This window comes from Echiichthys vipera, assembly GCF_963691815.1.
Source record: "Echiichthys vipera genome assembly, chromosome: 20".
Taxonomy (NCBI): domain Eukaryota; kingdom Metazoa; phylum Chordata; class Actinopteri; order Perciformes; family Trachinidae; genus Echiichthys; species Echiichthys vipera.
In genome coordinates this window covers 7,245,110-7,266,722 of record NC_139845.1, presented here as the reverse complement: position 1 = coordinate 7,266,722, position 21,613 = coordinate 7,245,110, and the positions used below count along the sequence as shown (strand labels likewise).

The window sequence follows — 21,613 nt, the reverse complement described above, 5'->3', positions numbered from 1 at the left end:
GCATGTTTTCCCACACAGGCCAAAGACACCAAACGTGTTCTCACAACTGATGATAACAGAGAGATTTATGTAATTCTCCTCCTATGTAATGAGAAGATCAGCACACTCCTTTTTTTTTTTTTGTTCAACCACCACATCACAGAAGACATGGTGGTATGACTGAGCAGCCTCTATAAAAGATAAAGACTGTGTTTTATTAGAACAGAGGTATCCAACCTCTCCCCCGGCCCATATGCTGTGTGTGAGACAGGGTAGAGCCCCATTCACAGATCTACTGCAACCAATTAGTCTTTACTCACGTTGCCACATCAAATAGCTGCGTAAAAAACTAATGGCATTGCATGTTATTGTCCTGCTGATGGGATTTTTTTTGACAAGACACACATCTGAACCTGCAAAGATTTAATCTTATTTCCAGATGTTTCATCCTCTGGCCATTATTCACATGTGCTAGAAATTTAAGAATAATGCCTTGTGGAGCTTTGCATCATCTATCATCAGTAATGCATCCGCATTGTGAGGCATGTGAATTTCTTCAGAACTGAGAAATTCTGCGCTGATTTCAATATTACAATCACTGGCTCCTCTGCAGCCCAGAGGTGCAGCAGTTCAGTCTCACTGTAATGGAACTTTGTGTGGGCTGAGAGCTCTTTGACGTTGGCTCTCACAAAACGTCCACATGAAAATGCTTTTGCAATGTCATATCTTGGAGAATAGGCGCAGTTATCCAGACGACTACAGCGGCGGATTGTACAGCAGATCAAACAGCCTGGCCTGGGGCGCATTATATCAGATTTCATTTTGAGTTGAGGCCCTTCATTCATTTCTGACATTTACAGTCGGATCGGTGCACCCCTCTTCGAGGCCTCTTGGCTCTCAGTCTGCACTGAGGCCCCACCAGCCACTCTGGAAAAACCCGGTGCATCTGACTTGCATTGCCTGGCTCCACTTGTGTGTTCCGTTTGGCCCGTGCCGCTAGAGGAGGAGAGTGGGCCAATTACCAGCTGCCGCTCCAAGACCAGTATGATGTCATCCTCCCGCTCCGCCATAACAGGCTGCAGATGAGAGGGGCTGGGCCTCTCAGCAGCCTTATTCACTTAACAAAAAGCAGGAAAAGCATAAAAAAAATTCAAAATTGTATTGAATATCACTCAACACTAACATTTTTCTTTATCTAAACTCACGTATTATCCATTAAAGTAGCCGATAATGCATCACAGCCTGTTGGGAGCGTAACAGCTTGAAAGATAATAGCTCAGTGTTTGTCTCATGAGCACCTTGTTTGAATAACACTGATAAAAGCCCATGAGAAAACAGTGGTAATGCCATTGTGCATTAAGGTCTGCGCATTCCACACCCCACCCGTACAGAAAAATCACCTGCGTGATATAGTATGCTGTGCCCTTTTGTTTGTAACGACACTCCCTCATTCTTTGGAAAGCCACAGTCAGACGTGTCCTCACATATCAAAGGAGAGAGTTTAACAAGAAGGCTGGCGGAAAAGACGCTCGGATACACTGAGATACAGCACTCGTTCACACTCAAAACACACGCTCGCAAAACTCTGGAGACTACTTAAATGCTCTCCCAGAAGGCCCTGCATTTCCGAGGAAGTCTTGAAGCCACATCAGAGAATCTGAAGGGGCCTGTGGGCTGCAACAGATCTCCTCTCATTTCCCCACATACTCCATCTCCAACGCCCCACAACCACACTTATAGATAGAATATAGGCTCTGGAGATGATATATAGTCGGAGCTGAGCTGATAGCAGGCCACAACTCGGAGTATAAACAAATGGCCGCTTTAACTGTTTAGGTGTGTTCGGCCCTGATTTTATCTTCCTGAGAAAATCAAGACAATCAAAACCTTTGCGCCAAATGGTTTATCAACAACTGTCCACATGCATTCATGTGTAGAGATAGACGCTGTTTACGGGTAAAGAAAGCTGCAAGTTATGTGTGAAATGCAGACAATGCAGGATCTATTAACTGATGCTATTCATATTGGAAATTCTCAGGAAGCCTTCCTGCATGTTGTGATCTGTGGTTACGGAGGAACTGAAATGAAACCATTGAGGTTAGCATTGTTTCTGCTGTGTATACAATCAGAAATATACCGTAGGTCAGTTTCACTCTGTGTTATGTTAGGATGAGCGAGAAGGAAGAGTTTTATTTCCAAATTCAATATAACAATTTTGATTAGAGGCTCTGTGAGGCTGTACTTTGAGCTAACATAAGCATGCTACACAACAACAATGCTGAGCAGGTATAATGTTTGTTTTGCAGGTATTCAGTCATAAATCAAAGCACTGGAGAAATATTGTTTGACCTGATGATGGTGCGCGATGAAAAGTCACAGGATCACCAAAGTGATTACACTTCACCCTGAGGGGGACATGAACGCCTGCACCAACTTTCATGGCAATCCATCCAACAGTTGGTGAGACATTTCAGCCAAAACCAGACATGTCAGGCTAATGGTGGTGCTAGAGGAATTTGTCCTCTGGGGACCATGAATATTTATATGCAATTTCAGGGCAATTGTTGAGATATATCAGTCTGAATCAAAGTGATGGGCCGACCAACATCGCCATACCTAAAAATAATTACCTGCAGTCTTTGATTATTGAAATATGAAAAGTGTCTGGCCTGCAAATGTACCTACATCTCCCCAATTTCAGCGCCTTTCTCTCGCCCGTAGCTGAAGATGCATTATAAAGAATATCTGTTGGTATTTGTTGTGGGAGAGTGAAAAGGATTTGACAGTAAATTCCTCTCCAAATCTTCACAAGCCGAGGTTCAGATAGGGCTCAGGGGAGGTTTGGCTGAAGCAAGGTCAGGCCCTTCACCTCAGCATGAGGCGGGAAAGGAATGGACTTCATACCTTTACAAATGAAAAAGCTAGTGGTGTAATAATTCATGATTAATGGTAAGAGGGGCTGTCCTTTAGTTTTTAGCTGAGTGTAGACGTTTAAGCCAGCGATCATGTAATTGCAATGCCCTTTATGACAATGGCTCCCAACCCTGGCGTCACCAGGGGACCACTCAAAGACTACATCAACACTAATATAGTACGTTTTCAGTTTAAAGTTCATAACGTCTGCTACTTTTACACCTGGCATCCACACTATTCTGTCATTTTAGAATCCCTGCAACAGAGAAATGTCCAGATGCTGCTGATCCTATTTTAGTTTGTCTTACCGGGCAGAAACAGACACTTTTGAAAACAATGACGCAGACATACATTTGCATATCTGTCACAACGTGTCCTTCCCTGATTCGTTACGCCGCTTTCACGTAACCCTTTTCCAGAAGAAAACATCAGCCCTGGCGTTTTGGACCTTGTTGTCAATATTTTATAGTTAAATTGTGTTTTTTGTATTGCGTCTGCCGTCTACAAGCGCAGCAGCAGAGCGACAATTCCCGTGTCCAGCAACGTTGCTGGGTTTACACTTGCATTCTGGTCTGTGATATGCGTTTTCAGGCGTGTTTGTATGGACAGAGATTTATTTTGAAACGGTGCTAAAATGCTCATGAGAACCAAATGAAAATGTAGTAGGTGTGTTGTAGCCATAGGGTCCCTAAAATAATCCCAAGTCTAAGGGGGTCCCCAGATGATGAACTTTTGCTTTAAGGGTCCACAAGCCAAAAAGCTTAGGGAACCACTGCTTAATTGTGTGCCATCTCTCTCTACTGTCGCTATTAAATAAAGGGAAATAATGCGTGCGTGTGTCAGGTTTAAGGGAACCGAGCTTCCACCTAGAAATCCATTCAAAACCTTATTCATCATGTCTGCAGAGTGGATGACTTGACTCTCTGTAAACATTATAAATGAGGGATATGCTGCAGTTATCTAGATACCTATCATCCTCTACCATGAGGTTGTGACTCCCCTCTGTAAGAAGACCTCTACCTTGTCAGTGTGTCTTTGGGGCTGCACCATAGAGACAGCGAGAGCTATGCCCCGCTCCGCATTCCTCTGCCATCCAACCTCTGTCCAGACTGGACTTTCCCACAGAACCCTAAACCCTGTGAATGAGAGTAGGTCTTTGTTTCAGGCATTTTTCATCCTGATCCCAGCAACTTCCCCATGGTGGAATGCAACAGGAATGCCAGAGCCAGCTACCTGGCATTAGAGAGTCTTTGTGCGGAAATAGGAGAGGCTGAAGGAGAGAGCAGGTCAAAGAGGGTTTGACAATGGATAGCTCACTTCTCAAGGTGCCCAGCCCATATTACAGAGCGAGTGAACAGCAGAGCCCGGATCAAATCTCCTAAACATGGCAAGGTGCACCAAGGAGAAGTGAAAAAACGACATTGTTTGAAACCAGGGTTTGTTTCGCTATAAGCTCTCCCCCCGTCAGGTTTTTCTACTACTGTACAAATCATTAACTGGAGCGCTGATGTAGCAACTGATTGGCATGCATGCACAAGCACAGCTGAAATGTGTTTCTGCAGCAGGGAAGGGTTTTTGTGAGGTTATCACTAGCTGAGAGCCGGTGAGGCAGCGGTTAGCCTCAAGGTGCAATTCCAATCATTCTTGTATAGTGAGAGACCAAAGGAGGAGGATTTTTAATTTGAGGGATGCCATGGGAAGATGAGGATTTATTTTGATATTATCGGTTTTCTCACAAGTCACAACAAGCGGTAATTGAGTGAGTGACATTCAATTGTGGTGTTGCAACTGCATTATTGTGCTGCGTACCCAAAAACATCACATCATAAATTAAAAAAGAAAAGCGCTCATACTGGCAGGATCAGTGGAGGAGGCCACCAGTGTGGAGGTGCACAAACATGATGGTGTACATGTCGGAGCAGGAGCTTTGAGGCAGGACGGTCACACACACTGAGACACAGACAGTTGCCTGGGCCCCGTCAGTAAAGCCATTTCACATGTAACCTGAGCAGCCTGACTTCGGAGACAACGGCTGATCTTCTCTGGATCCTGAGTCTGATGATAAGGAGTTGAGATAAGGCGCTACCTGAAGGGTAACGACAGAGCTAAGAAGACAAGGGTGGGGCGTCAGGTCATATATCCCTGCATGTCATGACCGCAATTACCAAGGGGCCTCTGCTCACCTCCTGTGAGGACCGACATATGTAAAATGCCGCCAACTCCACTCGGCTGGAAGTCCGCTTCATAATAAATAACTTAAAAAAAAAAAACTCAGATTGAATACGTATCATTAGCTACTAAATGGTACTGTCACTTTCTATTTTGAGTCGACCAAAATGAAAGCGAATCATCCGGTCCAAACCAAACCAAGACCAAAATCTTGAACCGCACCTTTTTCGTTTCTGTTCACTTAAAGCAGTTTGACTATTCGTCGAAATCCCCCTTTCCTAGAAAACTCAGCAGATGTTCTATTTATTACGCTCAGACTGCCAAGAATCTCCGGGAGGACAACTGAACATGTGAAGAGAGGGAGAGAAATTTTATGATCACACTGGGGAAAGATAAGGCTTCTTTCCTCGACACGGCCGCTCATACTATGAATTCCAGTGAAACCCCCAAAGTATCCACAGACCAGTGTATGGGCTTAAGCTAAGAAACACCACTATGACCTAAATATGAGCCGAGGGCAGCCATTTTGAAATAAGGAGGTGAGTGTCACAGGTCACAAATCAAAGCAGACCATAGACAAACCTTCCAAGATGGCTATATTTGGGAATTTAGGTCGCTTGAAGTTTGAAGTCTTTCTTTTTTAGGAAGAAATCTTCACATAGATTTTGTGCTACTCTGTCTGATTTTCATTTTTTTTTTTTATTATGAGGAAATATGTAAGCAATGCAGCAGACATTTGCCTTTAGATCTTGTTTGCTATTTACAAAGCAGACTTCACCATGGTCACCAGGCCTGCACTTTGGACACAGAGAGAGCGAAAGAGAATCATTTCCTTTTTGAAACTTCATTATGTAACCAAAGGATGGCTGTGTGCGAAGACTTGCCACCGCTGAAGCACGAGAGAGCCGCTGTTAGAAAGATTACATGAGCAGATGAGGGGTTAGCAAGTTAGCAAGGGTCTTGTTTTGACATTACAGGGGAAACATCTTCTCTCAGACATGTCACAGGGGAGCATTTCTGCAATAAACCAGTAACAAGCAGGACAAGCCACCATTCACTGTCTGTCCTGAGCAGAAAAAGGGAACTATGTCGAGACATGCACCAATGACTTCCTTTTTGAGGCTGTAAAAATAAAACCGGAAGGTGAAACCGATAAATTCTGAATGAAACATGAAACTCAAACACTTCCCTACAATGCCAAAATTGGGTAACTTAATTTGCTTTAACATTAAGTTATTATGCGTTAGCTAAAGGCTAAGCTAAACCGCAGTTGCCGCACTCTGGCTGTGTTATGGTTGTTATCAGTTATGAGGGAAAGACAGCTGATGATAGCCAAGTCAACCTAGCCAAACTCTTCCTAAAGCTAGGAAAAGTATTATCCCCAGGCAGACTAGGCCTATAGCAGCATCATTAAGCAGAACAAAGTCAGCTTAGAAATAACAACATAGCTAAGATCGCGTAAGCCCTAGCTGTAAAATTTATAAAAGAGGAAAGTTTTAAGTTTACTCTTAAATATGGGGACAGTGTCTGCCTCCCGGATAACACTTGGGAGTCGGTTCCACAGGAGAGGAGCTTGGTAGCTGAAGGCTCTGCCTCCCATTCTACTTTTGGAGACTCGAGGAACGACAAGTAGCCCTGCAAATTTAAACTATTTTAAACTATAGCCTATAGCCAAAATGGACAAAAGCTGATATTAGGCAGATTTTGCCTCCTCTCTCACACACACACACACACACACACACACACACACACACACACACACACACACACACACACACACACACACACACACACACACACACACACACACACACACACACACACACACACACACACACACAACACACACACACACACACACACACACACACACACACACACACACACAGTGTATTTAGAATCCCCATAACTTATCACAGTAACAACTATTTCCAACTAACTTCCTGGGGTCCACACACAACACAAGACATTGAAAACATCTCATTATGCATTATGCAGTTACAAGTTAGCATGCTAACATTTGCTAATGAGCATTACCCACTTACAGCACAGCTGAGGCTGATAGAAATGTCATCGCAGTTAAGTTTCACTGCTTTCTGCCTCATGGCAGAACAGCATGAGGACTGCTCTTTGACAAATTACATGGAATGGCATTATTGGAGATTATCATCAAATACGTAGACAGGAGGAGGGCTGAAATACCCTACTTGCTGGCTGGCTGTCACTTTAGAAAAACTTCAGGCAGAGGAATCCTCCGCACAAAAAAGGGAAAATTTAAGAGTGGTTCTCAAATAGCCAAATTCCATTTTCTCCTCGATGCATCACAGTGGTGTGCTCACCTAGTAACTGGTAAACACACATCAACAATGACGAAAAAGCATTAATGATCTCAATATATTCTCCAAAGAAAGCATTTTGCCCCACTGCAAAGCCTGAGGAATTACGTGCCTAAGGGACTACGCTCACACCATATCAACCTCAGTTTATTGATTTATTGTGTCAATCACTATCGCTGTTGGCAAAATGATGCCAAAACAATTCAACACAACATGTGCTTCTCTGAATGGCTAACACCTGATCAAGATAAAGAGTTCTAACTAAATTGCAGAGATATGATCTACCATAAAGTGTCTGAGTAACCACATCCAGGGGCCAGAGCTCAACCTCAAACAAAAGGGACAAAGACCGCAAGCATGTGACACATGCTCGGAACGAATCAAAGACGTCCAGACGTTCAGCCAGACGTTATTCATGTGGCCTCGGGTTGTGTTGCTTACTATGTCATGCTGTTGCATTGTTAAGTCTCCCAGTGTGGTGCTGGACAGGTGCTCGTCTAACATGTACTTGACACATGGTCATATAACATGAATTATTAATTAATACTCTACAAAGAATCAGTTCTTTGTTGTATTGTCTTAAATTTAAATTGGCCTACAATCAGTCTGGATAATGGGTACGTATACCAAATGTGCCTTTCAACACTTAGTATTAAGGCGTTGGAAAGTAACCATCCACTTTATACTTCTACTTCACTACATTTAGCATACATGCCAGCTTAAATCAGTTAAAGATGTAGATAAGGTATAGACAAAATATGATGCATTTAATAGATTAAACTACCCAACGGTATGTAGAATAGTTAAACTAGCTCCACCTCGAGTAGCTAAAACATTAATATTCTGCTCATACATAAACATAAATGCATTAATAATGATAATCCCACAGTGGTGTTAGAAGCATTTATATCCTTTACTGGAGAAAAAGTCCAAATACCACAATGTAAATGTGCTTGGGTGAAAGTACAGAGTTTTATCAGCAAAGTGGACTTAAATAATCAAATGTTAAAGTACTCAACATGCACAATGACCCTTTCCTATGTAAAGTCATCATATTGTAGCCGTTTAAACCTATACTGGACATCTGTCTGCATCTGCTGAGCAGGTAGATTACAATGGATACTTTAAGTTTTTGCTGTGAAAACACAAGTTGCATCCCAGGAAAACAAAACAATGAACTGAAAGATACTTAAAGATCTGTAAAGCGGAGGAAATGCAGAGATGCAGAGAAGTGTCATTCTAGCACAAAATGGTATTTTTCAGCACTTGCATACATCAAATAAGCCATCGAGTCAGTTTTCTTTGTGTACGAACTATTCAGGAGAAATCCGGTAGAGTTGCTAACAACCAGATGTGGCTAACAATGATTAGCTCGGGGCAGCGCGGTGAAGGCATTAAAATGTCTTTTTTAACCACTAATACTGCTCAAAATGACAGCAAACCTCTGCAGCAGCATGAGAAGAGTCCCTTCCTTCCTTTTGGATTGACTTTGGTAATCCACTTGAATGGACTTTACTATGAGAGGAGCTGGTATCGGGGTCAGTAGGTAAGTCTTTCAAAACAATCTTTTAATAAACTCCAGGTTCACTGAATACATTGTTGGTGCTTAATTTTAATGCCTTCACCGTACTTCCCATAGTTCATCAGTGTTAGCCACGCCCTGCTGTTAGCAACTCTACCGGATTTCTCCGTTAATAAATAATGAAAAAAAATGTTTCGATGGCTTATTTGATGTATGTTAGTGTCGAAAAAGACAATCGGATGATTTTGCGCCGGGATGATTTAATTAATTAATTACACTTTAAGTTATATTTCAACTTATGCATTAATTTGATCCCATAAATTAAAATTATAGCAGCTTTAATTGAACGGTATGAGCATGTCTGGTAGATAACAATGCATTATATAGCTTGTGAGTCAGCAGTCTTTATCATTATATCCAATGTCAGCATCTTACTTATAGAAGTCAGAGGAACATGAGATCTCGATGTGACACTGACTCAAATATAGACACATATATAAACATCTAACCCCAGGAATGACTGTGGGTGGAAGATACCCCCTATACAGAAAGCTACGCCTGTGCCGCATGGCAGCGAGATGACTAAGCATGAGGTCTGCTGCCTGTGGCACTGTGCAGACATGTTCCATTCTGTCAGAGCTCTGCTGCACATAGGCACCATTTCACACGGTCCCCAGACTCTTGGCGAGGCGAGTGGGAACTTTAGAGGCTCCGCTGACAGCCTATACCAAGCATTTAGGCGCTGTGTCTGTAACTGCTACGTTTAACCTCTTAACTGTAAGATACGTTCAGTGTAGAGTTTTTTTTTAGTACCTTAAAATGCATTCATTCTGAACTCAGGTGGTGGGAGATATGTTGGTGTTGATGCATCAATAAAAGCAAACAACATTAAGGTGCGTCATTACAAATCAGTTTGTGCATCATGTTGAAAGGAACTGTAGATAGTGAGAAAATGCAAAAATGAAAAAGGCACTGAAGGAAATGTTATGGTTGTTATTGTTGGCAGAAATGGGAAAACATGACTTCATTGTTCTTCATGGGAGACTCATCATCATACAGCAGTGTCAGGAAAATCAACACTGACTCCAATAACAGGTATTTTCCTCCCAAACAGTGAATATCTAAGCTAAGCATTCTTTTCAAACCAACCCCCCCCCCCCCCCCCCATGCATCATTGAGTGTGTTCACAGTGTGTGTGGTCTGAGGGTGGAAACACCGTCAGTGTGTTAAGTCTTCAACGCCACCTGCTGGTGTTTAGCAGAAATTACTGTGTTGATGTACTATCTAAATGAGCTCAGAAGAAACATTAGATAGAAAATTTATGTTTAATTTAATTAATTTATTTATTTATTTAATTATGTAAAGCAAATACATATGATTATATTCCTTAACATTCCCATAGTTTCTATATCCAATATTGCACCATGACCGCAGGTGTAATTCATCCGCTTCCATCGACTCAGCCGGACAGTTCAGGCTGATGTCCCTGATCCCTCGAACCTCTTCTGTACATTAACATGTATGCGGTTTTTCTGTAATAAAATAACAGCATCAATTATGTAAAGACATGAATGTACAACACAAAGCTATTCTTCTACGAGTTAATGAGAGTAAAAGGAAGCAATTTCAGTGCAATAAACAAGAATATGAAGTGAAAATATAACTGTAACCTTTGGGCTCAAAGCTGTTGAAAGACAAGGCAACAGACAAGACGGATTTCCTCAGTTTATGAGTTCAAAAGTTTGAAAGACCACCTTTAGTCTTTAATCCTCACTGAGGAACAGGCAGGGCTTTGTCTAAAGATCTAAAGCTGTTTCCGCAAGTGAGATAAAAGCTCTATGATGGCAGCAGGAGTCAAGCGTGTCAGGCTTTAAAGGTTATTAATAAAAAAAAAGACTATGAAAGCAACCGGAGGCTGGTTTAAGCGAGCTAAAATGGGAGTCACACGTTACTTTTTGCTGAAGGCTGTATTCAAAATGTTTTCAAAGGTGAGAGACGGTTTTATACAAGAGGCTGAACACAGAACTGGGGTTAATTATGTGAGAAGAAAAGTCTGAATTGTTCTCTGAATTAACACATTTCAGAGCATACTTTACATGAAGGGATAGTTTAATAGAGTTAAGGAGAAGTTGGCATCTCAAATGGTGTGACCAATCGGAGTGTGCCGTTGTAAAATAACAGGTGAACCAGACCAGAGTCCTGAGGCACTCCACGGACACATTTAGCCAGGGAGGAGGAAGAATTACCCATTCATGTAAGTGAGCAACGCTGAGCATGAAGACATAAAAACAGAGCCAGGCTAGCTGTTAAACAACGAGCGAGGCTAACTGGCGGCAGCTTCATGTTAAGCATACAAATATGAGACTGCTATTAATCTTCTCATCCAGAAAGAAATTCTTAAAATGTTCAACTATCCCTTTAAGAAGCCTCCATAAACGTCAAACACTGTAATCAAGACATGGAAAAACTTATGTTGAGCAATTTACCTGTAATGTCCTCCATATGTTTTCTGCACTTCTTCCCAGGAAACCTAGGTGTTACAAATCAGAGACCAAAGTTATCAAAGATTTGCTTAAAACTGGATCATACTGATACAAAAATACCTCTTCAACAAGTGGAGAGTTGAGCCATTTCCTTTTCCTAGTGGCTTCAGAGAGCAAATCCTTTTTATACTTTTAACTAATAATTAAGTTACTGAAAAACAAAAACATCTCACAGCCTTTCAAACAAGGAGCTACGTGGGAGCTTTCATTTCTATTATGATCAATTATTAACTGTTCCATTCACAACCATTTTTCACAAAGTGTGCAACAAGTACAAGCCAGAAATAAACTGCATTCAAGTGAGAGCTTTTGTCAGGTTGGACGTACCCGCTGTACTTGGCTGTCGTCGGCATAGTACCAGCACTGGTTCCCTCTGTGATGAACGTAGGCAGTATAGTGTCCAGACATTGCAGTTCCAGAGTGCACCACCACTGCATGCAACGTGTACTTGCACTCATTCTGGAAGAACAAATACAATGTTTTTGTGGCGTGATTGTCGTGTTCAGTGTTTGAAAATGGACAATTAAACTCCTAATATGAAAAAAAAAGTACCTGGGCGAAGTCTGAGGAGAACGCGTCCTTAGTGGTCTGAGAGAAATCAAAGGTTTCGGGAAAGGTAACCCTGCAGTCAAGTTTACGCGTGTAACCGCGAATATTGCGAAACCTTTTCAGGTGCACGCACAAGATTTGAGGCAGGGAAAGCAGTTTGACACCCTGAGAAAGAAGGAAAAAAAATATGTTTCACTATTTCGCTTCATACTTTCTGAGGAGCATTTAGGCCACGCCTCCGCACCTGTTTAGATGGAGTCTTCCTCCCACATTGTGCACAAAAGCAGCAATTTATGCCCCTTAGCTCCTGAGGCTCAAAGAAGGAGGTCAAGCAGCCTTCCTGAGAAATGCAAAGAATACTTTTAAGTTTGACTTCAGGAAAGTTCACAGTAACGTCTTTGACACTTTCTTGATGAGAGTTAGATGAGAAGATTGAGACCACTCTCAGATCTTATTATGCATTTTTTAGCTGGTGTGACTCCGGAACGACTTTTAGTCCGGAAAATACGGTATATTTTTCCAACAAAAAAGTTAAAAATATAAAAACAATCCACATCTAGAGAAGGAAATAAAACGGCACCAGAGAGTTGTGATCTTCTTTAACATGCAGAGGCAGGCTGAGCAGGTAAGAGGTCAGGGTCTGGACGGAGTTACAGTTTAAACACTGCAGGTGCGTCTCCACAGAAACCTTGTACAGATTCTGGATTTGAAGAGCCTGGCAGAGAAAATAAAGAGCAAGCACAATATAGATGATGCACTTACAGGTGTAAACACAACCCATGTTCATGCTTAAAGACCAACCAGAGTTTTGTCATCCATCTGCTGTTGTATGAAGTTCAGGATGAAGAGGAACACCTCATCAGCGTCATGCTGCATGCTAACTGCAAAACATTGTTAGAGAGCTGTAAGTTAAACCACGTCAGGATTTCATTTTTTGTTCGTTTGTTTGTCCTTACGTGGAATGCAGTTCTTGTCCAGAGAGAGGAGGAAGTCGCGATGGGGAGCAGGCTGAGGGTTCTCGCTCCTCATGGCGGCGAGAACTCTCTTCAGCTGCAGGGGGACGTTACGACCGTCCGCTCTCGCACCAGCTGCCTCCCACCTAGTGCAGTTCATAAACCCCCATTAATGTTTGTTTTTCCTGGTCCCCAACTTTTGTTCACTGTATTTTACTGTTAAATGTGTTCATACTTAAAGTGTAATTCCGGCGCAAAATCATCCCATGGTCTTTTGTCGGCACTTACATACATCAAATACATCCAGACAGTTTTCTCTGTGTACAAACTATTAATGGAGAAATCCGGGAGAGTCGCTAACAGCCGGACGTGGCTAACACTGATTAGCTCGGGGCAGTACGGTGAAGGCATTCAAACGACTTTTTTTAACCACTAATTCTGCTCAAAATAACAGCAAACCTCTGCAGCAGCATGAGAAGAGTCCCTACACAGAAAACGAAGCATCAATGGGCTCCTTCCTTTTGGATTGACTTTGCTAATCCACTTGAATGGACTTTACTATGAGAGGAGCTGGTACCAGGGCCAGTCATTAAAAACACTCTTTTAATAAACTCCGGGTTCACTAACTACGTTGTTGGTGCTTTGTTTTCTGTGTAAGGACTCTTTTCATGCTACTGCAGAGGTTTGGTGTTATTTTGAGCAGTATTAGTGGTTAAAAAAGACGTTTTAATGCCTTCACCGTGCTGCCCCGAGCTAATCAGTGTTAGTGTCTCTCCTGGATTTCTCCAATAATAAAAACTGACTCGATGACTCATTTGATGCATTTAAGTGCCGAAAACACCATGGCATGATTTTGCGCCGGAATTACACTTTAAGTGAAAGTTATCTGATTATTAAATTTGAGTAAATAAAACACTTTAATTATACCGTTTCCCTCACAGACACCAGGTGATTCTCTTTCTTTTATAAGGATTATTGAATATACAACGTAACGTCCTTACCTTTCTAGTAGGTCTCCTATTTCCCAGGTAGCAGAGAAGGTCTGGAGTAAAGTGTTCACACAGCAGGACAGACTGTAGTTGGTGAGGCCTCTAATTCCTGTGACAAACCATCAGAAATGTTAAAATAATCCCATCTCGTGAAAACTTGAACCAAGCTCGTTATCCACGGCTCATCTATAAAGCCCCAGAACGCCCGCGGGCATCCGCATGTGTGAAAACATTTAAAGTCAAAATTCAACAGTAAAGTCGTGATGTTAAAGGTATAGCTGCGCAGAACACCCACCTCACTTACATACTGTATTAAAATAAACAAATCGATCATTTTTTATAAAAGACGGAGTGAGAGAGACATGTTCGGTTTATTGGTTTAGGGCCCTACGTACAGCAGATGTTTATTTTACACAGGTCCGAGGTCAGGGCTTTGTTTTCTATGTCACTGCTGCACACATGAGGGATTTATTGGTTGTGAAGATAAAAATAATTGCAGTAATAGGAAACTCACTGATGAGAACATTGTGTGTAAGAAACTGCATGGTTACAGGTTGTGGTGGCGAGGGCTTAATTCAGCCATACTGTTGTAACAGCTGACGAACAGCCAGGCTCCTTCACCTATTTATTTTACCCCCGGACATTTGGGAAATAATGTCTAAAGCTGAATATTTTAAAGGTCACAATTTGCAAAAAGTAATATTTTCATGTCTTTTTTTTTTAATTGAGGCGCTTCATAAATACTGTTACAGTACCAAAATGCTCAGAAATGAACACGCCCGTATTTAGAAACTGTGTCTTTAAACGAGTCATCAGGACGTCCCTACGGTTACAGGCGGTCCCAAAAAATGCATTCACACTTTAGCGGATGATAACTCAATTAAACACACACATAAATAGATATATTTATTATTTATTTTTGACAGGGATACCTAAAAGACAAAGTCTACTCAATGACACTTGCAACAGTCAATGAATTGAGAGCAGCCATTAAACGTGAATGCACGCAAATACAAAGGGAATTGTTTCACGGCGTCTGCGAGTCCATTGCGTTGCGTTGTCAGCGGCATCTGGACCAGAACGGACGTCAGTTTGAGAACCGGCGCTAACGAAACAATAAAACGATGTTTGTCAATTCTATTACATTTTGAAAATTAAATGAATTTTAACAAAACACCTACTTAACAATTATTCAAAGTATGTATACATTTTTTGGGACCCCCTTTATCAGCAGAAAGCGCTGCTACAGTACCGATGCAGTCGTTCCCCGGCTGCAGTGACGGTGCAGAGACGCGGACAGCGCAGTTCTGGCCCCCAGGAAGTGCAACAGACTTTGAAGCCAATTTGACATAGTGGACAAACGGTGGAATTACAACTCATGCGTAGCAAAAGAGACAACTTTAAATCCATGAATACATTTTTTGGGGCCTCACAACCCTCAGAGTTTGGGCCTCAGAGTTTGATCTGTTCGGTCCGGTGATATTTCGAACGTCTACAAAAGCCGCTCAGTTAAATAGTTTAATCCGAAGAGTACATGAGAAGTGCCAGTCATCCGGGTATTTTCAGCCGGGACAGTTAAACACTGAGCAACTTTCATAGAAATGAACAGGGCTTTACCTCCAACCCTGAATCCATTTCTCTTAATATATAATTATGGTGCAGATGTGGAAGACCCGGAAACACTGACCAATCACAGCAGACTGGGCTTTCTGTCTTAAAGAGACAGGCGCTAAAATAAAGCGTGTCAGGCAGAGGGGGAATACAGGTATATTCAGACAGACAGGAGGAGAAAACCAATGTGTTATTTGAACATTGAAGCATGTAAACATGTTCTAGTAAAAACCCAAAGTCAAGTATGAGCCCGAAAATGAACATCATAAGGGACCTTGACCTTTTCCTCCCTCTATAAACCACCCTGTAGAGCAGGGATGTCAACGTCAAATACATCAGAGGGCCAAAAAAACATATTTGCTACAAGCCGAGGGCCGGACTGGTTCAATGTTTAGTAAAACATATTAAAATGATTGTATATAACCTGTTGAACCAAGACCTAACACAGTGAGCCGTATTTTATTCAATAATTAAATGAATAATCCAATATTTTTGTAAGGCTCTGTCAGTAATTGGGCTGAAAGTTGACATCTGCCCTGAATGCTGATGAATAATGAAGCCGAGCATTGTGGGTAATGTAGTTTTGGTGCGTGAAAAACACCAGCAGGCGGCTGTGACGTGCGGGCCGGTTCTTATACTAATCAAATATCATCCTGGGGGCCAAGATCATTCATTCGCGGGCCGGATCTGGCCCCCGGGCCTTGACTTTGACACCCATGCTGTAGAGCATACTGTTAAATGGACTGTGTGTTGCTTAGCTCTGTGTAATAACATTATAATAAAAAGTGTTAAAATAATGCATTTTCACCTTTTATAAATACTGTACAGGAGTAGATCTATTACAAGCATTGCATTCCGATACAACTGCAGCCTCAGGAACAGTGGTAGTGTACTGTAAAGTGTATTTTTGGTAATATTTAAACCATATTTATCAACTTACCATAGTAGTGGCTGTGGCTGTGGCTGTGGCCTCTCATGCTAAATGATGGGAAATAACAGAAGAGGCTTCTAGACATGACTTCAGTGTCAGTTAACTTCCTGAAGGTCTGGAGACAAACACCAAAGTCACACACGAACACTAAAGGCTGCAGAAGCTCGACGGGTTTACTCAGAGACAAGCAGCCAAAGGTGTCGGTGTGTCTGTCAGGGTTGATGCGCTCCTCTCATCGGGATCTCTGGGTAAACACAAGCGTCTCATCCGCAGCTTCTTCCGCTTCACGATCACTTTCGTTTTTGCAGTTTGTCGCTTTCGTCACTTTGCGGGAATCGAAACTTTAACGTTGCGCAAACTGTGAAGTCTGGATGAAGAACAACAAAACAAACAAACAAAACTGAACTTCATTCAGCGTCATTCGCATTTAGTGAGATTTAATTTATCTTGCATTGTGTCACCAATAACTTGTTGCATTTTTGTATAACACCAAATCAACTGTAAAATCACTGTTAACGAATATGAGATACAGGCTATATATAACTAAAGTCACTAGTATCATTTCTGTTTATGCCGTGGTATTTATATATAAAGGACTAAGCGCGACTTAAGTTTAAATACATAAGTGCAGAAATAAATGTCTAAATTAATACAGGAATAAATAAATGAATGAATAAAGTGGACCTCCTACTTCCTTAACATATATAAACAGAAATACATAAATAAATAAATGTCGGTAAACAAAAATGTTTAAATAAATGTAAAGCATGTATTTCTATATTATTCATACATTTATTTATGAATGTATTTATTTATAAATGTGTTTAGTATTGTACTTATTTATACATTTATTCATGCATTCATTTATAAATTTATGTATGCATACATTTATTTTTTATTGTATTTATTTATACGTTTATGTATTTTATTTATTTGTGCATTTATTCATTAACTTCTCTATGAATGAATGCATTTATTTCTCTTTATTTATTTAGACATTTATCTATTTATTGCGCATTAAGTCATGTTAAGTCCTCAATATTTGTATAGTATCTACATACACCCACAAACTGAGTGCATACACACTTACATGCCTACATTGTGCACCTTGGTTAAAATGTATTTTAGTGTCAGACAGCTAAATAAAAGTCTGATGATTGAATAAATGTCAGTCAACTACTCAATTCAGAAAGTTTGTTTTTAGCCTTTTTCCAGTTTGATGCTTTACTCCAGCGGTCTCATTCTGAATTACTCTAATGAGCCAGAAACACAATTAAAGAACAACTGTAATATTTATTGTATTTATTTTAATTACTTTAGCAGCTTTAGGCCTACATTATCCTTACAATCACATCTGTATTCCTTTCATTTATTTTTTTAATTATCAGTCTGTGTTTAGTATTTGTGTATGTGCTGCTACTATACTAAAGAGTTTCACTTTTCCTGGTTAATAGAGTTATTTTGATGAAGAGTGAGTTGCTTCAGGATGAACGGATGTCACTCTCTCTTTAGTCGGTGGATCATTTGATCGAATTAAACGTCTGTGGTTTCCAACACAGAAAACAGCTGGAAATGTCTTTATTTGGAGAAATTAATATGACGGATGTTTAAATAAACCTTTTCAACAGAATCCTGTTGCTCGGCAACAGCCTGGGTCCTTGTTAATGCTTTTGAAATGTGAATGACATCACCTGACAGTTAGTTACCAAGGATCCTGGCTGTTGCCTAGCAATGGCATTCCATTGAAGAGCACTATCCGGCTGTTAAATCTGACGTAACACCCTTTCAAAATAAGGTTTCCGGGTCCTTGAAACAAAACACTCAACAACGGCGGAACATGTGAACAATTACGATCACCTCTTTCTCTTTTTCATCGATAAGAAAGATGTAAAGTGACAATTACTTTGTTTTTTAAAAACTCAGATCTGTTCAAACAACCAGGAACACGGCACTGCAGTGTTGTAAAAATACGAGCCTTGGAACGGCTTGGACCCGGAAATCATATTTTGAAAGGGTGTTACGTCATGTTTTTACAGCCAGATAGATATGATGGGGGCGGCACGGTGGAGTGGTGGTTAGCGCTGTCGCCTCACAGCAGCGAATCCCAGCTGCCCATCTGTGTGAAGTTTGAATGTTCTCCCCGTGTCTGCGTGGGTTTTCTCCGGGTTCTCCGGCTTTCTCCCACAGTCCAAAGACATGCCCGTGTTAGGTTAATTAATGACTCTAAATTGCCCGTAGGTGTGCATGGTTGTTTGTCTCTATGTGCCCTGCGACTGGCGTCCTGTCCACCCCTTACCCGCCTCACGCCTATCAGCTGGGATCGCCTCCAGCCCCTGCGTGACCCTGATAGGGACAAGCGGTTGAAGATGGTTGGATATATTTGATGGGACCTAACCATATTCTCTTTCCAACATAAAGAAAAAACGAATCAAAATGGTGGATGACACATATTGTGCTCTTCAATCTTTTACAGTGTCTGGGTGAGAGCCTGGTAGTACGGTGCAAACATGGCACTCCACATCCGTCTGAGCAGCTGGAGAAGTTTGGAAATCCACATGAATGAAGACGGAAGTGCTGCAGGGAGAGAACAAGAAGAAATGCAAACGTTTAATTTTACATATATAATGTTTTACACACTGTGATGAAACTGAACTACAAAGAACACTTAGACCAACCTGGGTCCAATCTGAAAAAAAGCATGTAAAGGAGGACGGCCCCCAGAAAAACTCTTCTGAGAGGGAACGAACCGGAGCCAGCCACCAACACTTTTCTGTAGAGAAACCTGAGCATGGCTTCAAGTTTTCGGATTACAGATCCTGTAGAACACAAAGACGATCAGTCTGCATTCACCATTTGTACTTAAATGACTTTGTATAATGCATATCATGAGATAAAATGTAAGACCTTGAGAGGAAACCGGATGTGCAGTGAGCTCAGAGTTTCCGCTGTTGGGATCTAAAGGTGGTTCTTGATTCTGTCGCTCTTTTTCCTCTACAACATCCAGTGCCGTCTGCCTCTGGTCCTCTGTGAACGCACTACTTCCAATCTCGCCGAGGATCAGCTCCAGGGCCTCGTCTGTGACTCCAAGAGGCACGAGGACATGCAGCAGGTAAAGCTCCGCCACCGTCCCGAACCCCGCTAGGCTGCTGTTGGACGGGCAGTGTAACCAAACTCTGGCTGCTTCATGCATCACATCCGGCTCCCCCACCTTGGAGTAAAGAAGTATACTGCCAAACCGAGAAAGAAAGTATGTTAATTATGTATTTTAGAGCTGAAAATATCAGTCAGTAAATTGATTAGGCAATAGACAGAACATTGTTTTTGTTTCAGTCTTTTATCAAGAAAAAATTCCCAATATTGTCTAAATTTAGCATTTGAAATGTGAGGGTTTGCTGCTCTTATATCATATATATCTTATCTCTTATATTTATAATGGTCATTTATTCGTTTCATTTTCTGACCATTTGTAGGCAAAGGTGATACACTGAGAAAATAATCTGAAGATTATTCTACACAATATGGCCAAAAGTCAGTGGACAATAGGGATGTCTTCAATGACCCATTTATAATAAAAGGTATGAGAAAGAGTCCTTTTTTGGCTTTATACCATATAATGAAAATAAATGTTAGTTGCTGCTCTTATGTGTTTATTTATTTATTTTTGACTACTTCCTCTTGTTTTGTATTCTAAATAAATAAATAATAATGTTAATTTAATTTTTGAATAAATTAAATTTAAAAATAAGGCAGGGAAAAAATCTAAATATTTGCCATATGTACCTGTTGTAAGCCTGGCCATTGAGTGATGTGCAACTATTTTCATAATAACGTCTGCTTCTTTTTTCCGATTAATTGTACTATTAGAATATGAAACAACATAAAATAGTCACAACTTCCCAACACCTAAGGTGAGGTCTTGAAATCGCATGTGATGTGGATTTAATAGGTTTGGAGGATGGAGCTCTGATTGAACTTTTTTTTGATAAAGTTTATGCATTTTCTTAAAAATGTGTCCAAAGCCTGGGACAGGAGGAAACCGACGTATGGGAGAAAAACATGTAACAACTCCTGTGTTTACGCTCATGTATTGTGTTGTTTTGTTATTTATGGGGCAATGTCTGTGGATCTGCACATATCCTATTCTACTTCATTGTTTTTGATTTGTTTATATTTATTTTTTCTATATTTATATGTTTAGTTTTTGGTTGGCGTGGACGTATGCTCTGGCACGCCTGAAGGCTTAGTTTTTTATTTAATTAACTTATTTCATACAATTTAAAGTTCTGTAAAACAGAGAAGATCCTCACATTTAAGCAAGAACCAGAGAATTGGGAGAAGAAATGAGAGAGACACAAACTTACTTTATTATCTAAGTTGTTGCCAATTAATTAAAGGACTAACAGCTCCAGCTCTACTCACCACATCTGCATTATTTTAGCAGGTATTTTCTCCTGCTGCTCGTACTGCTGCAGGACCCAGGAGAGGACACCATGCCACTGATTCAGCTCAGCCAGGGCTTGAATCCCTAAGATGCAGAAGCCAGCCTTAAACTCCCCACATCTGAGGAGACACGACACCGAAACACACACCCTTGTTAGGGAAGAATTTATTGTGACACCAGAAAGAATTCAAAAGAGCCAAAGTCCCGTGTGTCTTATGTCTTGAGAAGAAAATTACACCCTCCCCATCAACAGTGACATTACCATCCAGGCTGCAGGTAGCATTTAAGACATTCACCTGTTGTCCTCTTGCTCCATGTGGGCGAGGCTCTCTAGGCCTCTGTCGCAGGTGTCAAAAGCTGCCCGGAAGTCTCTGAGGACCATCATTTGCTCTGCTGCGGTGTCTAACATGCTGAACACCTGCGGGCTGCAGACTGAGCTCAAGCTGCGAGCAGGAGCAAGGCTGCTCATGACTTTCTGTCGAATTTAACACCAATAAACATAAAAACACAAATTAAAATTATTTATTTTATTTAAGATAAAATATCTCTATCTCCTCTGAGCAGCTCAGTTTATACCTGGAGGCCAAATAAACCTGTCTGGACGTCTGGTTTGTAAATCTCCTCAACATCTTGTTTACAGTTATAATCCATGATCCACCGGACGTCCTGGTTCGAGC

The 21,613-nt window shown here is 41.2% G+C and overlaps 2 protein-coding genes across 2 annotated transcripts; both read right to left on the bottom strand.

Annotated features, from left to right (window-relative positions):
* Nucleotides 1–10,318: 10,318 nt before the first annotated feature.
* On the bottom strand, nt 10,319–16,593 carry usp18 (ubiquitin specific peptidase 18). Its single transcript, XM_083934742.1, has 10 exons — nt 16,505–16,593; nt 13,966–14,062; nt 12,968–13,110; nt 12,813–12,892; nt 12,592–12,726; nt 12,256–12,351; nt 12,015–12,176; nt 11,790–11,921; nt 11,406–11,449; nt 10,319–10,451 (listed from the first exon to the last, which is right to left on the bottom strand). Exons 1-10 carry the CDS (start codon nt 16,578–16,580, stop codon nt 10,379–10,381), a joined length of 1,038 nt encoding a protein of 345 aa, XP_083790868.1. The 5' UTR covers nt 16,581–16,593; the 3' UTR covers nt 10,319–10,378.
* Nucleotides 16,594–17,696: 1,103 nt separating this feature from the next.
* On the bottom strand, nt 17,697–21,604 carry pex26 (peroxisomal biogenesis factor 26). The gene is made up of 6 exons (XM_083935302.1): nt 21,513–21,604; nt 21,233–21,411; nt 20,915–21,055; nt 19,400–19,722; nt 19,171–19,311; nt 17,697–19,069 (listed from the first exon to the last, which is right to left on the bottom strand). Exons 1-6 carry the CDS (start codon nt 21,585–21,587, stop codon nt 18,963–18,965), a joined length of 966 nt encoding a protein of 321 aa, XP_083791428.1. The 5' UTR covers nt 21,588–21,604; the 3' UTR covers nt 17,697–18,962.
* Between the last annotated feature and the right edge of the window lie 9 nt (nt 21,605–21,613).